This window comes from Podarcis pityusensis (assembly GCF_964106645.2).
Source record: "Podarcis pityusensis genome assembly, chromosome: 5".
Taxonomy (NCBI): domain Eukaryota; kingdom Metazoa; phylum Chordata; class Lepidosauria; order Squamata; family Lacertidae; genus Podarcis; species Podarcis pityusensis.
The window spans coordinates 61,582,287-61,602,456 of record NC_138032.1 but is presented as its reverse complement, the minus strand read 5'-3'; the positions used below and the strand labels follow the sequence as shown (position 1 = coordinate 61,602,456).

Genomic DNA, 20,170 nt, shown 5'->3' with positions numbered 1-20,170 from the left:
TTTTATAAGCAATGCCCTCCTTTTTTTAGAAGTCCCTGTGTTGAAGTCAAAAGTGACTGTATTGAGCTTCACATTGGCAATCTTCCACTAAGACATATATTCAGTGCTTTTTTTCCTATAAAAAAATGTTTAGGGGTACTCTCATTTTGACTCAAGAAAATTACCATTTTATAATTCAAATTGGGGGAAATAAATACAGTAAATGGGCAAAAGTACAAAGATTCACAAAATGTTTAGGGGTATGCGTACCCCTGCATCCCCCCAGAAAAAGCACTGCATATATTGAACTTGATAGCACTATGAACACTGTTCCCAATCAGTACAATATAGAACCTTCTGGTTTTTTAAAACCTTTTTTTCTTATGTAGAGATCACAGTATCCTACTTTTGTAGCTATATTTAATCAAGGTATACCTGGTGAGTCATATGTTCTTCAGTAAAACACAGCTTGTGTTTTCATTGAATGGATTTGCTCTAGATAGAATAAATACCTGGCCTAAAATGTTTTGAACAATTCTGCTTTCTCATAGCTACAGTCTGGCCATTTTCTGCAGAGAACTGTAAATGCATTGAGACCATTATTGCTGGGAAGACCCAACAGAGAAGCTGAGTTGGGTATTATAATCTCATTCCTTGAAGCCAGGTAATTAATTACAAGTAAAAAAAATTATTATAACGTTTTATGTATGGTTTGTTAACTAACTAACAATACAAACATATTCATGTTACCTCAGAAGTAAATCCCATTCAGTTCAATGAAACTTAGTCCTGGGTATATGATCCTATGTACCCTTTGCAGAGAGTAATCCCCACTGAAATCTTCATGGGATTTACTTTTGCATAAATATGTTTAGGGTAATTTTTGTAACTCTCACTGTGCTTTTCTTAATGCAAACACAGCCTAATCCAAGCATAAATATAAAATTATGGTTTTCTCTTAGCATTAGTCATCAAAATCTAAAAACATGCAAAGAAAAAAGTGTATTAGTACAGCATACTTGATCAAATATTTAATACATTATTGAGATATTTTACCCAATACTATTAATATACTTTTCTATGCAGGAAAGCATATATTCATGTAGAGTTTGGTCAAGACTACATCAATGCTAGTAGTCATCCTAATGACTTAGCAAGATTGTTGTTGGAGCCATATGATAAATTAATTCACATCGAGAAGGACTTCCTTTCTTACCGGTATAAAGATCGTAGTACTGAGGTTTTGCTGGTACGTGCAAATATTCACAGGTAAGTCCATAATAGTCCTTGATTATTTATTTGAATGTAAATAGGCAGAGACCCAAAGGACAATTTTAAGATAGCTCAAGAACTTACGGTCACAAAGTGGATTTCCTCCCTTTCTGCAACAGGTATCCATGCCACTTCTTGAACCACTTGAACCACCTTCAGCTTCAAAGTTCTTTTGTCTTGCAGTATAGGAAAGAAGCTGTTAAGAACACACACAAATCTAAAGCACTTTTGGCACATGCTGAGCAGATCTTTGGAAACTGGCCCGTGCATATTTTTTAAAAACCCACACGCTAATCACTTCAACTGCAGATTACTTCTGGCTTGCTTTTTCAACATTGAGTCTAAACAGTTACAAACAAAAATAGAACTTCTTTATTGCATCTGAATCAAATTGCACAAGCAGTGGCTGAAACGCAACAAAATATGCATGAAGCTGACCCACATTAGCCTGGTACACATTCAGTGGGAAGCCAAATCAAGGCTAAGCATGCTTATGCAAATGTGCAGGTCCTCACAGTGGAAATTGTGACCTTTTTCCTCCTCCTCCTCCTCATGCTGGCCACATGACCCAGAAGCTGTACGCCGGCTCCCTCGGCCAATAAAGCGAGATGAGCCCCGCAACCCCAGAGTCGGCCACGACTAGACCTAATGGTCAAGGGTCCCTTTACCTTTACCTTTCTCTTCCTCCAGTCCTGTTGCTGCACTGTCAGTTATATGCAAGCTGGGTTCATGGTTTGTCTCGCTCCAGACAAACCACCAGCTGTAATCAAGCTTTGTTCTTTGTTTACTACTCATGGTTTGCTTGAGAGAAACAAACTACAGTTTTGCACCTAATGCTAAGGGAAGCCATAGCTTAGCTCAAGGTAGCCGGGCAGCAGCAGGTCCAGTGGAGGAAGAATGTGGCTGTGTTCACATGGAGCCTTGTTGTGACTTAGCAGTTTGCCGCCTAGGCCATGAGCAGAAACAATTCTTAAGCTTTGATGGGAAATACCTGCTGTATTCATATTATTTGCTGGATCACAAGCTGCACGTAGTAGTTCTAATATTTACCATTCCTTTTTTAATACAGTGGTACCTCTGGTTACAAATTTAATTCATTCCGGAGGTCCGTTCTTAACCTGAAATCGTTCTTAACCTGAGGAACCACTTTAGCTAATGGGGCTTCCTGCCGCCGCTGCACAATTTCTGTTCTCATCCTGGGGCAAAGTTCCTAACCCGAGGTACTACTTCTGGGTTAGTGGAGTCTGTAACCCAAAGTGTCTGTAACCCGAGGTGTTTGTAACGCGAGGTACCACTGTAAATGGAAGTAATAGTAATCTTGATTGAAAGTAGTGAAAGCACAGAAGTAACTTTTCCTTTGTGGACACATCTTACTTCAATCAACATCTTACGTTTGTGTGTGTGTGTGTGTGTGCGCACGCACGCACACACACACACACTTGGCATTTTTGAAAAATAAAATACTTTTATCATTTAATTTGTTGCCTTTAGTGAATGGTGGTTATCTCTTTGAACACAAAATTGGCACATGCTGCTAAAACTGCAGGGGAAAAAATTATCTGGTTATCTTTCTAAATAGATAAATTATCAGGGACTAAATACCATTTTTGAATAATTTTTAATATTGCTTTTTTTCTTTTCTTTTTTACAGGATTCTCGGAAAACATGCAGTATACAAGGTAGACAAGCAGAGTCATTACCTTGATGCTTACAGGTTAGCTCAAGAAGCAGTATCACAAATGGAAGAGCTTTTTCGATATATTAATAATGTGATTCCAGTTAATGAGGTAGGTAAGGTAGTTGTGTCTTAAAATCAGCTTGTAGTCTTATGCACATTTAATAAGGAGTAAGTCCCATTGAGCTCAGTGAAGCTCGTTTCTGAGTGGACATGTATAAGACTGCACTGCGAAGACTGCAAAATATGGAGACTGTTGACAGTCAAATGAGAGCGTTCAAAGTCCTGACCAAATCTGGTGAACATCTGAAAATGCAGAGATAAACCAATGGAGGCAATTACTCATTGGTCATTATTTGTGTTCCTTATTGCAACTTCAAATTGGGGACATTTCGGGTCATATTCAACTACCGGTAAATTGTTGTGGTAGTGGAAGCCTGCTCAACGATTCCTGCTAACGCATCAGGACTTTGCTCCCTCTCCTGCCCCAGCGTGCTGCCCCTGCCCTCCCCAAATCCACTCCAGAGAGTTGGGAGAATCCGAGAACAGCTACACTGAATACAAGCATTGGCAGGAAATTTGGATAGGTCTTTGTGGCTGTCAGCAGCCTTCACATTTGTAAATATTACATGCAGTAATAAGTGTCACTTTGAAAAACTGCAAACGATCCTCCCTTCTCTATTCTTTTTTTTCCTTCATAATTTTCTTTAACAGATCTGTGTTTCCCACCCCAAGAGAGCAGTGGCCTTTTAATCTTCAGGGTGCAAGATTTTCACCCTTCTCACTCTATGTCTGATGTGTTTCATCTTGCCATCCACCACAGTCCTAGAATCCGGAATGTTCTTTTTAACTCAGTCTTATTTTTGTATTTCAGACTAAAAATATAAACACTCCCTTGATGAGAAAACTGGCTAGCATGAAGGTGACACTTACGGAGATCATTTTGGATATTTTTGTTCTCATCAATATTGAGAAAAAAAAGAAAGAGGCAAAAGCAGACGAGATTGAGCAGATTATCGAGGATTTTGTGAGGTTTACACCTGATGTTGCTTCTGTTGAGCAGGTTTGTGTGTCATTGCTTTCCTGTGGTTTGGGCTACAATCGTATATGCACTTATTTGGGAATAAGACAATGATAGGTCTTACTTCAGCATAGGATTGTGCTGTGACTTCTATCAAAGCAAACGTTAGAGAATCATCAGTACAGTGGTACCTTGGTTCTCAAACTTAATCCATTCTGGAAGTCAGTTCCAAAACCAAAGTGTTCCAAAACCAAGGTGCGCTTTCCCATAGACAGTAATGCAAAACAAATTAATCCATTCCAGACATTTAAAAGCAACCCCTAAAACAACAATTTAACATGAATTTTACTATCTAACAATACCATGGATCCATAAAATGAAAGCAATAATCATTGTACTGTACTTTAAAATAAATAAGACAGTATTGTAGATGATAAAATAAAAATTATTATTTTTTCTTACCTGCGCTGATGATTGTCATTGTTTGGATGGGGGGCTTTTATCCATTTCCACAGTCACACAATCAATCAGTAGCTGAGCTAGGTTCCACACAGTCACAAAAACAAATTAACTGAAAAAGCCTCAAAAACAAAAACGCAAAATAAATAGCAAAAGAAGAGTTTGGATTTGATAATCCCGCCTTTCACTCCCTTTAAGGAGTCTCAAAGCGGCTAACATTCTCCTTTCCCTTCCTCCCCCACAACAAACACTCTGTGGGGTGAGCGAGGCTGAGAGACTTCAGAGAAGTGTGACTGGCCCAAGGTCACCCAGCAGCTGCATGTGGAGGAGCGGAGACGCGAACCCGGTTCCCCAGATTACGAGACTACCGCTCTTAACCACTACACCACACTGGCTCTGGCCAGAAACAAAAATGCCAAACTTAATCCGTTCCAGAAGTCCGTTTGACTTCCTAAATGTTCAAAAACCAAGGCTCAGCTTTTGATTGGTACAGGTGCCCCGGAAACAATAGCCGACAGCCACATCGGACGTTCAGCTTCCGAAAAACATTTGAAAACCGGAACACTTACTTCCAGGTTTTTGGCGTTTGAGAACCAAGGTACCACTGTACTCCGTTTCTGAAGCATTGGATCATTTTTGTTGTTCATAATGTTACCAGTTTCCAGAATATTGGTTTTATTTCATGTTTTCTGAATTCTGACAGGCATGGTTAAAACTCAGCTGCACAATTGGCCATAATGCCCAGGCTCAGCTAACAAGCCTACAGAGTCTTTATACTGGCTGTCCTGATATCAGAGCCAAGTGCCTCTATCTCACTGGGAAGTGTTTGCGTTTAATGGCTGATCATACAAACCCCATCTTTACAGATGTTCACTGGAGTGAAAAGGCAGCGGTACGGCATATTTTTCCTACATTTAATCAAAGTGTTAATGGAAGTGGGGAAATGAACAACTTCAGAAATCTGTTTTCGGCTTATTCCACATTTTTATTTGGCGTTTTATTGTGTCCTGTGTGGATTGTGTGCACGTGATTTTACAAATTGGAATAAGTTTTGAAATAAATGTGGGGTTTTTGTGGAGATGTGGGATATAGATGTTGAAAATAAATAAAATTTGTGTGTGTGTGATAAAGAGGGCATGGGGGCGGAGGTGGCTGGGTGCCAACAAGAGAAACAACACCTTGCCCTGAAGTGAAGAGTAATACAGAGGCATGTTGGTGTCATAGTTCTCAAGTACTGTAATTAAGATCATGCTCAATTGGCACCTCATAGTTGCTTGAAACCTCATGTTTAAGGGAAATAGATTGCTTGTCCTCACTGTGTCCTCTGTGTATTTTGGACTACAATTTCCATCAGCCAAAGCCAGGGTCAGTGGTCAGGGATTGTGGGAGTTGGGGTCCAACAAGATCTGAGGGCATGAGGTTGGGGAATTATGTCCCAGAACAAAGTCCAAGAGATGCATTACCTGGAGAATGATTTGGGGTAAGATTCGAATTCTGTGTTTTTGGTCAATCGTTGGAAGCCGAAGTAAACGTTTAAATCCTTTCCTGATTATGCCATTCGTTAAAACTGAGCAAGAAACCAAAGATAGAAATTGGGAAAGTGGCTACACTGGCCTAGTCTGCATAGACCGCATTTAGTTACCAGCTGAACTGCAAATTTTTGTTCTACTTGAAATAATGGTTATATATTTTTTAACCAATTCAGCATAAAAATAAGAGATATAGCAGATTTAAGAATAAGAAACCCTTAGCAAAACATTTACATATGTGCAGTCCTGGTTCTTGGCATGGCAGATGGTCTTTTGAATGGCATGTTGTTATGTTGACACACATTCAAATGCCAATTAAAGCAGGGGTAGTCAACCTTTTTATACCTACCACCCACTAATGCATCTTTCTTGATTGTAAAAATTTTCTTACCGCCCACCAGTACTCGATGGATGGAAGATTCAGCTTGTGCCGTAGAACCCCCTACTGCCCACCTAGAATCCTGAAACGCCCACTAGTGGTAGGGACCAGGTTGACAACCCATGAATTAAAGGGTTCATGTTGTTACTAGAGTGCCACATCAGACAAAGAAGGAGCTTGTGTGTGTGGTCAACATTGCATACCGTACTAGAACTGGGCTTTATGTATGTGTTCGCACATTTCATGCATTACATTTTGACAATGCTTTGTTTGTTTAATTCTTTTGTGATGGACAGGAGGAACCTAAACCTGTTCTTGAGAAATCCCCCTCACCAGAATCAGAAGCAAAATGTGATGAAAGTGAAACACCAACTCCGGGTTTGCAACTTACCAAAAAACAGCTTGATGATTACAGGAGGAAAGCAAGTGAATTAAGGGTACATTTATGTGATAACCTAAGTACTTTATATATACATGTACACACACACATATATATAGTAAATTCTAAGTTTAGGACATGCCAGGTAAGTACTATAAAGACAGACAGTGAAGGAAAAGTGTTTAGGACATTTCCACTTCACTGTAGAATACTTTTATAAAATAACACATAAAGTAGAATTTTAGTTAAGAAAGTAAATAGTAAAGAATTTGAATAAGCTGTGGAGGAGAAAGCTAAAAATTTATTTGCTGATAATTTTCCATTTTTTGTATTTTATTTCTTTGATTTCTTGGTATGTGGTTTCTAAAAGTCTGTTGTAAAATGAGATGAAAATAAGAACTGAACCTTTTCCTCTCTCTTTTTGGAAAGTAATTTTTAAAAAGGAATATAAGCTCATATAGATCTTGCAGTTCTCATATTAATCAATTTTAATTACTTTGCATCACCTTTTCATCACTTTCCTCATTTATAAAATGTTTTGTTCCTGTATTGTTGTTCCATGGAGTCAGAAAAAGGAAGCCCAACAGGAACATGTATTTATTTTGAGCTAAATGGAAAACAAAATCTAATAGAGCCCTAATAGAATGCTCTGAGGGACAAAATAGCATAACTGGGAGCCCAGTTTGAAACTCTCAATTTATACCCATTTGTCTTCTCTAGAAACATTTAATCATTTCCATTAAGAACTGTTATATGAGATCAGAATGTTCTATCTTCTTTGAAGTGATAAACTACTATTTATGTTGGATTTATGTAGTTTTAGCAATATTGAATACATAGGATTCTGATCTTTGCTATATAGCGGAAACAAACTTGGACCCAAAGATACCTGTTTCAGTCAACGGAGGTTTTGCTGCAGAGCATTAATGTTGCAATGAATAATAACATGATTGATATCCTGGCTGCTGCTAGCTTGGAAATGGTGGAGTGCTTTGGACGATTTGACTCCGTTTCAGCAAGCCAGTTTTTGGCCCTTTACCAGGTGAGGCAACAGCTACTTCAATTAGCTCTTTAGTACCATAATCAACCAAGTCAATCTTAAAATTATTAAGAACATGTGAATTCAGACGGTGATATTACTAAGTAAAATTATTTCTTTTACGTGATGGTTTCTATTCCCATGTGATGTAATTATTACTTTAAATATGTAGCAAACATAAAATTAGCCTTGTGCAAGCATAACACTTGCAATCGACTATCAGTGGTTCAATGTTTTGGAACATGTATTTTGGGGGCTGTGCACCAGATCCAACCAAATGCCAGATCCTAAAATCAGGCTGACTCACGTCAACCCAGGATTCAACCAAATTGGGGTGTGGCATCCCTGGATCACCTTGAAGTTGGGTTGGATCCATCTGGAGCGATCCAGGGCTGTCAAAAGGGAAGGGCAGCTTGGTGACGAAGAGAAGGAGGGGAAAAGAGACATTCAGAAAGCCCCCAACCACATGATTAATTAGTGGAAAAGTTCCTTCTATCTTCCTAAAACTTTTGCTGAAGCCCTTTCCCATCAAAAATGACTAGCTGAAATCTCCATTTTATGGCATTTACATAATTTAAACAACTTTTTGATAAATGCTTTGTGCGTTTTGTCTCTTCTTGTTGTCTCCTTAATCTGCCACCTTCTCAGGTACTTGACTCCTCTTTTCATTCTCCCCTTAACTTCTGCCCATCCTGCCCCTCTCTGTAAGATCAAAGCATATCAGTCAATGGTAGCCAGACAACCATTTTTTAATTTGTCCATCCTCATCCTTCTACCCCAGTGATGTTAATTTAGCTCAGCCAATCACTGGCAGAAGCTTTATCACCACCAGTACTATCCCTTCCTTACACCAATAGCTCCTTAGTCAACTATATAAATATCATTTAACCAGGCGTGGGGGGGGGGGGAGCGTTTCAGTGAAGCACATTTATGGAGAGATCATTCCACAGAAAGAAGCTGAATAGCTGAGAAAACCCATTCTTAGAATTTTGATGTCAGGGCTTCTTTACTGTGAATGTAAATAATCACCATATTGGGGCCACTTCGTTTCACGCTTTCTTGAAAGGGTTTTCATTAGAAATCTGTTTTAAAACATTTGCCAAACTGGACTTGTATTAAAATGTTGCAGAGCTGTTCAGCATCACTGATGATGAAAAACATCCTGCTAGCAGCTACACTGAACACCAGCAAATCACAGCTGGCAGCGATGCTGCATCTACAGCACCACTTGCAACAAAAAGGAGATGTTACATGCAGTCTTCTAAAAAATGTGGAGCACAGGTTGGCTGCAATCTCAAAGGTAACTTGGTCAGTTAAAATAAAATTGCAATTTCTCATCCAGCTAGGGATCTACAGGACCTGAGAATGATCCCTAGCTGTAGTGGAACACCTGTTTGGAGCATATATGATCATTTATTCTCTTGCCCTACAAATTGTGTGTGTGTGCTATATATATATTGGAATATAAAGCAGGTAAGAGCATTAAAAGTTGGAGGGAAGAATTAAAAAGCAGTGGTAGATTGTCTGAGCAAAATTAGTTAAAATTTTTGCAACTTGCTCTGTTTTTGGTAATGTACGTTTTCTAATGCACTGTAGTTCACAGATAGCGCTGCAGACTGCTGTGTTATGACAAACTGGGCTCTTGGGGCTACTGCCCTACTGCAGCACCATCAGATGGTTAGGAGCAGGAGGGAACTGAATCACTGACGTATATTTTACAAAAATATGGCTAATTCTAGAATTCTAGAACCCAGCCATGCTATTACTTTGACACTTTGTCATGAAAAGATTAAAGTTATGTTTTAAACGGTCTGAAAATTTATTCACTGTTACCTTTTTTTGCATAGGCATGGGGAAATCTTTGCATTTCTCCACAACACTTTAACATCATGAATGAATTACCACCAAATTTTCATGTAATGATTCTCCAGCATTCAGAAGACAGGTATGAATATAGGTTCTCATGTTGGCACTCTTTTGCAATACAGTTGCAGTCAGTGGAGTGGCGGTGCTTACCTGGCCTCTAATCACCACTGTTGTTGGGTTTACCGAGAGGGGGAGGGGTGATGCCAGGATGTTGTAAATGTACTAGCAGGAATGCTGGATTGGCTCTGCTGTTGCATTAACACCATGCTGGCACCGCCGCCATCTCACTCCTCTTCCTTCTTGCACACCAGAGCAATAGCAGAGGTGATAATTTCAGGAAAGCAGTGGCCCACCAGCCGTTGCTGTTAGAGTGTCTGTTCCATATGCCATTGCTTTGGTGCAGGCATAAAATATAACCATGACTGGTTAGTGCAAGTCATAGTTTGTTACTTCATCCTGTTTACGATCTCAAAGATCTAATTTGGTTTAACTGGTCAAGCCCTGTTCTCTGAGGCTGTTGGTAGAAAGACACCAGCAAAGGTTGTTTGTCATCTAGCAAACAGGAGAAGCATGGTTAGCATAAATCAGCTTTTCTCAGCCTGGTACCGTCCAGAAGTTTGGGATTACAATTTCTATCATCCCTTGCCGGGGCTCCTGAAAGTTTAGCAAAACATCAGGGTGGCACCAGGTGGGAGACGTCTGAGGTAAACCATGGTTTCATGTTCTGGCTTGTAGCCAATCCTTCACCATAGCAGTGTTACCCAAAGCTTACTCATATTTAAAGGAAAAGATACCATGGTTACGTATTTCATTTTTATAGGGCCATGCTCTTCAGCTTCTGTTTCAGTAAAACATAGTGATTATAGTGTAAGCAAAGAGAAATAGCTGTGCCTGGCCTTTGTTAGAATCAAACCCACCACTGAACATCTGTCTGTTGCGTCCCAAACTGCTTCTTGGCTGCCTCTGTGCACTCATCATTTCAATATCGCTTTGCCATTCCTGTGACATCTTTTCCTTCAGCGACTTCCAGCAGCTGCTGTGTACCAGCAGTTTTAACTATGTGTGGTATATATGGTTGTCTCCTGCACTTCAGGTCCTTTCCCACTTTGAAAAGATGGGCTTGAAGAAAGGTGCATTTGTTATCACATGTTTTGAAGATAAGGTGCTCCCTGTTGGATGACTACAGTATTTGAGGATAGTATTTGACCTCTGGCTTTCCACCATTACATTTTATTTATTTATTTGCATTCTTTCCATTTTTATTTCAAAGCCGGGAAGTGTGTCACAGTATTTCTGATCTATTATATTTAGCTATGAATGTGAAGAAAGAGGTTTTAAAAAACATGACAGAAACCATCCACCACCCATTCCACTTGAGCACCTTCTCCCACTTTTAGTTGTTTCTGCTACTCTGGATTCCTTGCCTTTCTCCAAGGAATTCTCATTCCTTCCCCAATAAATGCAGGGAAAGTAGAGTTAAGGATCTCAAAAATGTAGCACAGACTTTTTCAAACTACACACAGGTCCCACTATCAAAACACTATCTGCAATACACCCAAACATAAAAATTATGACCAAACATTGCTACAAATTGGACAAATCAGGGAGCAGGAGGGAGCAGACAAATCAGTTTATCGCTTTGTCTCTTCTTTCCTGTTTGGCTGCAGCCATTTTAGGAGGAAACCATGGCGGGAGGGGAGAGAGAGATCACAGATTAGAAATGTTCCCATAGGAATCATCAACTCATTCTGTAAACACTCACCTAACAAACGATTTGTGGGAATGCATTGTGTTCGGAAAGCGGGACATGCACATACATATAACCTGCTATCATTTGGAGTATTGAGGTAGTTAGGTACTTGCATCACATTCAGTTATAAATTTATGTTGGATAAGAAGGGAATAAGGCATTATCTGAGGGAAAACGATCTTCTGAAAAAATTGATTTGATTGCTTTCTTCACTAGATCTTACTTGTATGGCGCACTACTTGAGAAAGTGAAATTGACCAATCCAAAGGAACAAAAGGACCACAAGGAAAAGGGTGGACAGCAAAAGGAGAAGAGCGGGCAGCAGAAGGAGAAGAGTGGGCAACAAAAGGGAAAAACTAATCAGCCAACTTGTAAGCTTTCCTAAGAAGTTCAGATTCAATTATGGTTCTCTTTTGTTGGGCTGGACTGAAACTTCACACATGAATATTTGGGGCAAAAATGTCCTGTTTTTGAGGGAACCAAATTATGCCCGTGAGAGCCCTCTTCTACTCAACTTTATTTGCTTTGTGATTGGCAGCAGCTCCAGCTCCACTTTTTAAAGTGCACCTTCTAGCTGGGAACAGTATTCTCAGCCAGCTGGAGGATCACGTCATGAGCATGATGAAGTCCCAATGCCACCTACCCATTCAGAGTGAGGACACTTGCTCTCCCCTCAGTTTCTTGCTGAAACATGGAAATATTTTTTAGCCCCAGGTAGTCTTGCATAGAAATACAACTCATCCTGTGGAATTAAACCATTTGAATTCCTGGTGCAAGTGTTAAATTGGTGCCCACAGTGAAAGATTAGGATTGAGTCATCCCAACTCCATGACTCATGCATCCCCAAGTTATCTTGGTTCACAAAGGTTATAACATCACCTAATTTATTTAACACTACTACCACTGCTGCAGTAATTCACGCTCTCTTGTGCATGGATCCTTTCTGTATGCCTGGATATGGAAAATGAAGATGCATTGCGTGTTTTAAAAAATTACAATGCATTGCAAGTGTCAAAATGCTTTTAATAGGTTTGTATTTTAATTTACATCAGTGCAGGCTAAAATTGTGCGATCCCAGGTGAATTCTAATACTTTGATGAATTTGCTGGAGAAGGTAAAGGTTTTGAAAGATGAAAGGATGAGGAGTCTTCGGAGACAACCATCACCAGAGAGAAGCCATGAAGACAAAAATGAGTTTCAAAAACTTCAAGAATCAGTCATCAAAGTAGAAACAGGAAGAAAAAGTACTGTAAGAACTTCACTTGTTCATATTGGTGTTTTCACACCTGATGTACTGAGACAGTAATGTTGAATAACTACTTTTTCCTCTTGTGAATACAGCGTAAGTTGTTGTCCATAATAATTTCAGTAGTGTCAGCTAGTACCCAGACAGATGAGCGGGGTATAAATAATATAATTATTATTTTTATTATCCCTAGGGCATTGGTCTTCAACTGGGGAGTCTGTTGTGGAGGTGGGGAGTGATTAACAAAATCAATCTGGGAATATCCCCTCAGTCACACAGTTTAGGACATTCCACACCTCTCCTCAGCAGAGTTTCTTTTTCTTTGAGAAAATTAAGGGGCTCACTTAAATATAAACTAAGCTTTAATAATAAAGAATAATAATATAATATATTTTATTATAATGAATATAATAAAGAAATAATAAGCAAAGTAACGATAATGAGAGAAACTAAATACAACAGCATGAGGCAAGTCTGAGGCAAGAAAAAAAGAAAAGACAGTTGGTCCCTCTTATTTGAAACTTAATGGAACATAATGAAGGGAGGGGCTGATTCCGGAGCATGACACACAAGCCCCGCCCACCAGATACCAAACATTCCACTGATCAAATTAGGCTCCAGGGTTTTTCTTACAGAATCAGAACTAGGGGTGTCATCTGATTCTTCACACTGGTTTGGATCCCAGTTTGATACACTAATCACCTGCACCATTTTGCTTCAGTTCCCACTTTGCTATTTTTAACTACTCCGAATCTGGCCTTTTAGCTTTTAGAAAATAATGTTGTTATTAATGACGTCCTAATGAATACTATTATAATGTTATTACAAAAATTCATGCATGGGACTCAATGAGACAGAAGTAAAAGTAAATACAAACTGGTTGAAAGGAAATCCGCAGAAATCCGCTGCAAGCAAGACTTCTTCATGAAGAGAGCAGCCAAGCAGACTACAGGCCAGTCCAATGCTCGGTCTGCCTGTAGCGAATTCCACCACCATCTTTAGTCATGACCCACCATTGGGTGACAGCCGGATCTAAATTCAGTCATAACGGCAGCACTGCCTAAATCCTAATATAAGACAAACAATTAAAAATTGAGTATCCAAAAGTATATTTTGGCTAAAGATGTGTCCCTGGTCCAAAAAGGTTGATGACTACTAATCTAGTGGATTATTTTATAAATATTACAGCTATTGCACCAGTGTTTTCATTAGAGAACACATTATCAAATAAAATAACACATACATAAAAATAAGGTGATTGTTCAGTTTAGACCTGGGATAGCTTAAACATTACTAAATTTTAATGACTGTTCTATTTCGATTTGGCTATTCAGTTTCCTTTCTGTCTTTGATATTCTTATGCCTTTTTAAAAATCAATCAATCAATCAATCACTGTTTTACTTTATATCATAGGAAACAGAAAATGAAGATGAAGAACATTTTATATCAGAATTCCAGGCTATCATGAAAGACGTAGAAGAATATCTGAAACCTGTATTGTCACAATTTGATTTCTCTGAGCTGAGGTATTTTTTCAAATGTTTTCTCTTATTTGTTACATATCTTTAGGCACCAGGCAAAAACATTCCTCTTCTCCCAGGCCTTTGGCTAATTAAACAATCTCTGGCCTTTTAAACAGTGGGGGGTGGGTATTATTTTGTTTGTTATTATAGTATGTATGTCAGGGAACTGCCATCGGAGCTGGAAGCGGAGGGAAGGCTCCAAAGGGATGGCGGAGAGGGTCCCAGTAGGGAGAGAGGGAGCCCGTCTGCTGGGGAAGGAAATCTGCGTAACACCAGTAGAGAAGGGGGGCAAATGGGGGAATCAGGGAGGAGGCTCCAAGACTCCTCGCCGGAGACCAGCGGAGAGAGTACGGGTACTCCACTGCCCACACCCTCCCTGCGCAGAAGACTTCTGCGCAGGGAGAGTAGGAGGAGACTTGGCATCAAGGAACTTTTGTGCTGGAAGAAGTTTAAGAAACGCCCACTGACGGATTCTGCCAGCGACTGAGACAGTCACGATGCTGGAGGCTGTTCAGTCAGAAAGGGTTAACCAGCTAACCTAGCCAGGAGTGGCAGCAACTTACGCACGAGCAACCCCTAAACCCATTACAATGTATTTTTGTGTTTTTATACTATAAACCACCGTGTCACACTTGGATGAAGGGTGGTATATAAATTTAAGAAATAAATGTTGTTCCCAGCCTCTGAAGCAATTCTGATATAGTAAAGGAAGCTGACAAAAGCACAGTTGTTTTCATTCTGAACAAATAGAACTGCAAACAGGAATCTAAGAGGCCATTTTTAGTACCCCATTTTATAGACCATTACAAGAAAAACCTCTCAAACCTAATAAAATAAATTTCTTATCGAAGTGCAGGAGCAAATCTGCACCGTAGGAGCCTTCTACTTCCTTTGAAAAGACACATGTCAGACAATCTTTGGAACCTAATTTTTTCAGGCATTGGCAGTGTCACAGTAAGGTATCTTTCCAGTAGCCACTACTGCCAGTGATGTGCTTGGTTCATCTTGGTCCCTGTAGCACCTGCTGCCTGGAGGTAGAAGCATCATCTGTAATTTTATACCAATTTATTCAGGTCATTAGAACCATCAGAACTATGCAAGTCTATGTTAACCTTAAGTAAAACTATGAGAATGCATGTTTCTCTTGTATGATAAAGCCAGGTGAGTTCTGCTTTTCCTATTGCAGGTAACATGAAACAAACTGCAAGTATTTGATTCCTGTTACTGTTCTTTAAAAAATTATATGCTGTACAATATTGTTAAGACCTGGTCTTTGTCTCCTCAGGCCAAGTCCAGCAGTCTCTCCAGCTGATTCAGGAAAAGGTAAAGGTGACTCAGGTAAAACTAAGGCAGGTGACTCAGGAAAAGGCAAAAAAGGTAGTCCAGGAAAAACTAAAGCAGATGGCTCAGGAAAAGGCAAAGCAAGTGAGGCAGGGAAAGCAAAAACTAAAAATAAGGAGAAAGCCACTACAGCTCCAGGTATGTCTTAAGTTCTAAAGCATATATATAGTGTCAAACGATCCAATAAAATTATCTTCTTGATAAATAGTTTGCTACAAAATTTCAAAGTATAAAGTATTGTATTCTCAGGTTTGCATAAGTTATCTGTGATTTCTGTAATTATGCACTTTCGAAGGCAGATTGTTTTGTTTATATTTAACCATGATGACAAACCATTGCATGCTTGTGAATCCTCTTCCCATTTCCCAATAGTCCATGCATGTTGGGAGGACAATAGAAATTTCCTTTCCTGGTTTATGCAAACCATAGGTTGCTCACAAACCAGAAGCCCAAATAATGGTTTCATCCTATGGTTTGAGCAAATTACAGATTTCTAGGTGTGGATGAGGCAATGAACTATGGTTTGCCTCAATCTAGGAGCAGACACTTCTAATCTCCTCCCTTTGCATGTGCAAGAAGCAAGAGAGAAAGTGTGCAATCCCAAGACTCAGTTTATTGTGCTTGAATGTAGCCATTATATTTGGGTGTAGAAAGAAATGTTGACTTCTGATTAATTTATGGCACTGGCTACCTCCGAACCAAGAAGTCCTATATTCTGCATGATTTTCCGGGGCTTCCCAAATATGTGTGTGTGTGTGTGTGTGTGTGTGTGTGTTTAAAGACTTCATTTATCTCTTCATCTTAACTGGGGATGAAAACAGAGTCAGTTTATCTGAGCAGAAGGAAAAAATGCTTCCCATTTAAGAACAGTTGTTATTCTTTTATTGAGAATTATTTTTCTTCCCCTTTTTCCTACATTCAGCTGGCATTGAAGATATAGGAGAATGCATAATACTACTGGTGGACAAATGTCTTTTGGAATTTCCTTTGGAGGGTCTGAATATCTTTCAAGAAAAGACAATAAGTTCTGTGTCCAGAGACTTTTCTCTCCAAATGTTCTACAACCGCTTACATAAAGATGAATCAGGTACAGAAAAGTTTATAAATATTTGAAAATATAATCTTAGATAGATAGATATAGACTTTGAATCCCTTTTTGATGATGGTTGGTATCACGATAATATATTTTACATTTCTGCTTAGGGAGTAGCCTTGTACCTCACCATTAACTGTCTCAGCGTCCCTTCCAGTTCTACAATTCTACAATTTTATGGTTCTATTATTCTTATGTAGAGACTCCTGTGAAAAAGTATTGTGGTCTACAATCAATTTTAGAATTCAAATGTTGGTTATCAGAAGAATTACTTGTAATAAGCCTTCAGACTATCTCTGTAATTCACATATATTGATGACCATGAGAAGTATGTCAATCTTTGGAAAACATTGCAGGGATTGGGGAGAGGGTGTCATATCTTATTCTGTGATTGTGCTTTTAACATTTTCAGAAAATGAGTTCAAAAAGGATGGGAAAAAAGAATCAAGACCAAAAGGTGAACACAGAAAGAGTGTGAAAGTAGTAAGTATATATTTTTGACAATATCTGATGCATTTCTAAGCTGTATCATAATGTCCTGTTCAAGATCCAAAAACTCTGCAACTTTCTAATAGTTTAATTTTAACTTTAATATGCATATAAGTGAAGCAGTTGTATAATGCATTGTGTTTGCATGTATCCTTGTTTCGTCTTGTTATACCTTTTGTTACAAAACAAGACCTATAAACTTCACAATAATAATTCTTCTCATTGTTGATCATTAATTCCTGCTGCACTTCTGGAGAAACAGCACACGACAATATTCCTTGCGAATACTTTTAGTAATAAAGTTGCCTTGAAAAAGGGATCAATAGTCTGTCCCAACCCAATGGACAATATAGGCAGTTTTGGGTGTCAAAAATCTTGGGAAATTCTTCAAGGGCGAATATTATTCTTCACTCCATCCTAGACCCTTTCAACCAGGAGTGGGGGACCTGTGGACTTCTAGATTCTGTTGGACTCAGATACAGTCCTACCATTAGGCACACTGAGACAAACACCTCAGGCGGCAGATGCTGAGACAAGCACCAGGAGTGAGATGCTGGGAAATAGGGCTATGTGTGCTAGACAGCCTGATCTTCACCCCCTAAGCTAGACTTCTATCCTTGGGAGTGGCTGGGGAAACGTAGCCAGATGGGCGGGGTATTACTATTATTATTATTACCCATGACTGGTGCTGAAGTAAGATTCAGCTATCAGTCCAGTAGGTTCTAGAACATGTAATGGAGGAAGCACAATCTAGTCCTTCAGCTCAGGCATCCAAATGGTTGGCCAGCTCTGGTTGAACTCCAGCTCCCATCACCCTTAGTCAGGGATGATAGGACTTGTTGCCCCACATCTGTAGAACCACAGATTGTCCACCCCTGCTTTAGACAGCAAGTTCTGAGATATGGAGGCTGTTTGTGTTCTTCCTCCTTCACCTTCCCTATGCGTTCCTATTATTCCCAAGTCTTAATCTTAGGAAAGGGACTACAATAGGAGAAAACCATCAATAAAGTCCTAACAAAGATGGGGGGCATATAATTAATTTCTGCCTTGGGTAGCAAAATAGCATGAGCAATCCCTGTGCTTGAGAAGTAGTGTTGATCAGGAAATTTATTCATATTACTTCCCCACAATCACAACTTGGCATGCACACTCTGACATGATTTTTGTGGTAACTGGGATCTTCCACAAAAGTTATACGCAGTAGCATTTTCCATGTTATTATGACAAAAACAGTGTTATGCAGTATTGATGGATGCTACTTAGGATTCCAGTCCTGAGCATGCTTGCCAGAGGGTGAGTCCCAATGGAGCTTATTAGGCTTTCATTCTAAGAAAAGAAGTTAAGAATTGTGCTGTGGGTGTTCTTTCATACTAAAGCTATGACTGTTTCTTATTCAACAGCCTAACCTTAACCGTGTTCTGCCACCCAACTGTCTTCCAATTGATATACATAATGTTAAATGTATCCTTTCAGAAGCTATTGATTAGCAAATGGAATACTTAAATTATGAGTTTTACATCCGAGCTGCCCGTTCCCTTGAGTTCAGCAATTGAGCCACATCACTGCTACTGTCTGTGTCAATTACTGAATCGTCTTCAAAGCTAGGAAAGCTTGTAGGGCAATCGGACTGACTTCCCTATGCCAGCTATTACTACTACTGTTGTTGCTACTAAATTCTTCAGTATTGCAAGTGTCAAAGTGTATAGAAAGTGTCTAGCTTTCAGTTTGCTAACCTTTACAGTCGAGAGCAAGTGGTGTGGAATTGGTGTGAGAGAGACCTTTGGACAGTAGAAAAGAATACTTGCTTTCTAGACAATACTTAAGCTGCAAAGATGGAAGGGAAGTGTTTTCATCATGTGAGAGGACTATGGAGGTCAAGCAGTGGCCTTGGGAAAGAGAGCTTGGATGCTACTGACTTAGGAAGGGTAAAGAGTTTGCTTAGGCACTGTTATGTACTGAGTTGAATAGGATCCAAAAGGCAGCAGTCTGATTGGTCCTAGAACAAGAGGATTCAGAATGCAGCAGACTGATTGATCCTAGAACAATAGGGTCCAGAATGCAGCAGTCTGATTGGTCCTAGAACAATGCAGCAGTATAATTGGTCCACAGGAGCCACCCAATCCAGCTCCAGGTGGAAGTGAATCCGCAACCTGATTGGCCTATAGGAGAATCCCAGAATTAGCCAATCACGTGTGGCCCATTGTGTAAATAATGTATATAAAGCAGATATTTTGGGAAAACATTCATTCCTCACTACTATGAGCTGAATAAAGAGCATGAAATCCACACTTGACTCAGAGTATATTTCAGGCACAAAAGTGGGGGCCTGGTAAGCAGAAGGAGGGAACTGCTGGTGGTGATTTCTTCAGGGAAGATATCAAAAGGTGACACATTAGGATTGGATGCTGAGGATGCCACTGGCTTTATTACTGGTTCCTGCACCCAATCGAAACTGGAGGCAGGGGGAGGAGTTGTATGTAGTTAATTATATTTAAATTTGACACCCTTCATTTGCATGTTCTTAATGGTATGTCTCAGATGTTGTGGATCCATATAATGATGTAACAGAAAGAGGTAAAGTTTGTATATTATAACTTGTTTGCCATTACAATAGCTGTAGTAGAAATCAACCTAGAACTCTATTTTCTTTTTTCAACATCAGTGAAACCATTTTCAAACACTGCACACCTAATATGTAGGTTTAAAAGTGGCTGCAGTTTATGGTTGAAAGAGAATGACCTGGTTTTATTTTATATATTAAAGAAAGTCACTTTTTAAAGGTCCTCTTTTTGCATGCAGAAAGCTCCATGTTGAACAAATCATTCTGCTGCCATAGGCAAGCGAGCAGGCTGGCAGAGGAACGACAGATCACTCTGAGCCTACTCCTTCAGCATGCTTGTTTAGTGTGCTAGTTGTGGAAAGAGAAAAATCCTTCCTCTGCAACCAACATGGAAACAAAGCAGGCTAGCGGAGAAGAATCTAGACCCTCCTCTAATAGTCCACTGGGTAGAAGGCACTTAAAAGAAAAACTAAAAAACAAACAAACCGTACTCTCCTAAGTTGCTAGAAGCCTGCATTTCCAGTCTTCCAGTCTTCTATGGTCAGCATGAAAACACAGACTACTGCCCT

The 20,170-nt window shown here is 39.5% G+C and overlaps 1 protein-coding gene across 3 annotated transcripts in view; it reads left to right on the top strand.

Annotated features, from left to right (window-relative positions):
- Positions 1-20,170, top strand: part of CFAP46 (cilia and flagella associated protein 46) — an 87,077-nt gene that overhangs the window by 58,999 nt on the left and 7,908 nt on the right. For all 3 annotated transcript variants that reach the window (XM_081007108.1, XM_081007109.1, XM_081007107.1), the window contains 17 exons: positions 531-643; positions 1,066-1,248; positions 2,903-3,038; positions 3,801-3,989; positions 5,110-5,298; positions 6,611-6,751; positions 7,556-7,735; positions 8,862-9,032; positions 9,580-9,677; positions 11,565-11,719; positions 12,401-12,597; positions 14,009-14,121; positions 15,404-15,597; positions 16,382-16,546; positions 16,965-17,035; positions 18,442-18,502; positions 19,580-19,615. In XM_081007108.1, the coding sequence (XP_080863234.1) occupies positions 531-643; positions 1,066-1,248; positions 2,903-3,038; positions 3,801-3,989; positions 5,110-5,298; positions 6,611-6,751; positions 7,556-7,735; positions 8,862-9,032; positions 9,580-9,677; positions 11,565-11,719; positions 12,401-12,597; positions 14,009-14,121; positions 15,404-15,597; positions 16,382-16,546; positions 16,965-17,035; positions 18,442-18,502; positions 19,580-19,615 (2,392 nt within the window). The remainder of the gene's footprint in view (positions 1-530; positions 644-1,065; positions 1,249-2,902; positions 3,039-3,800; positions 3,990-5,109; positions 5,299-6,610; positions 6,752-7,555; positions 7,736-8,861; positions 9,033-9,579; positions 9,678-11,564; positions 11,720-12,400; positions 12,598-14,008; positions 14,122-15,403; positions 15,598-16,381; positions 16,547-16,964; positions 17,036-18,441; positions 18,503-19,579; positions 19,616-20,170) is intronic.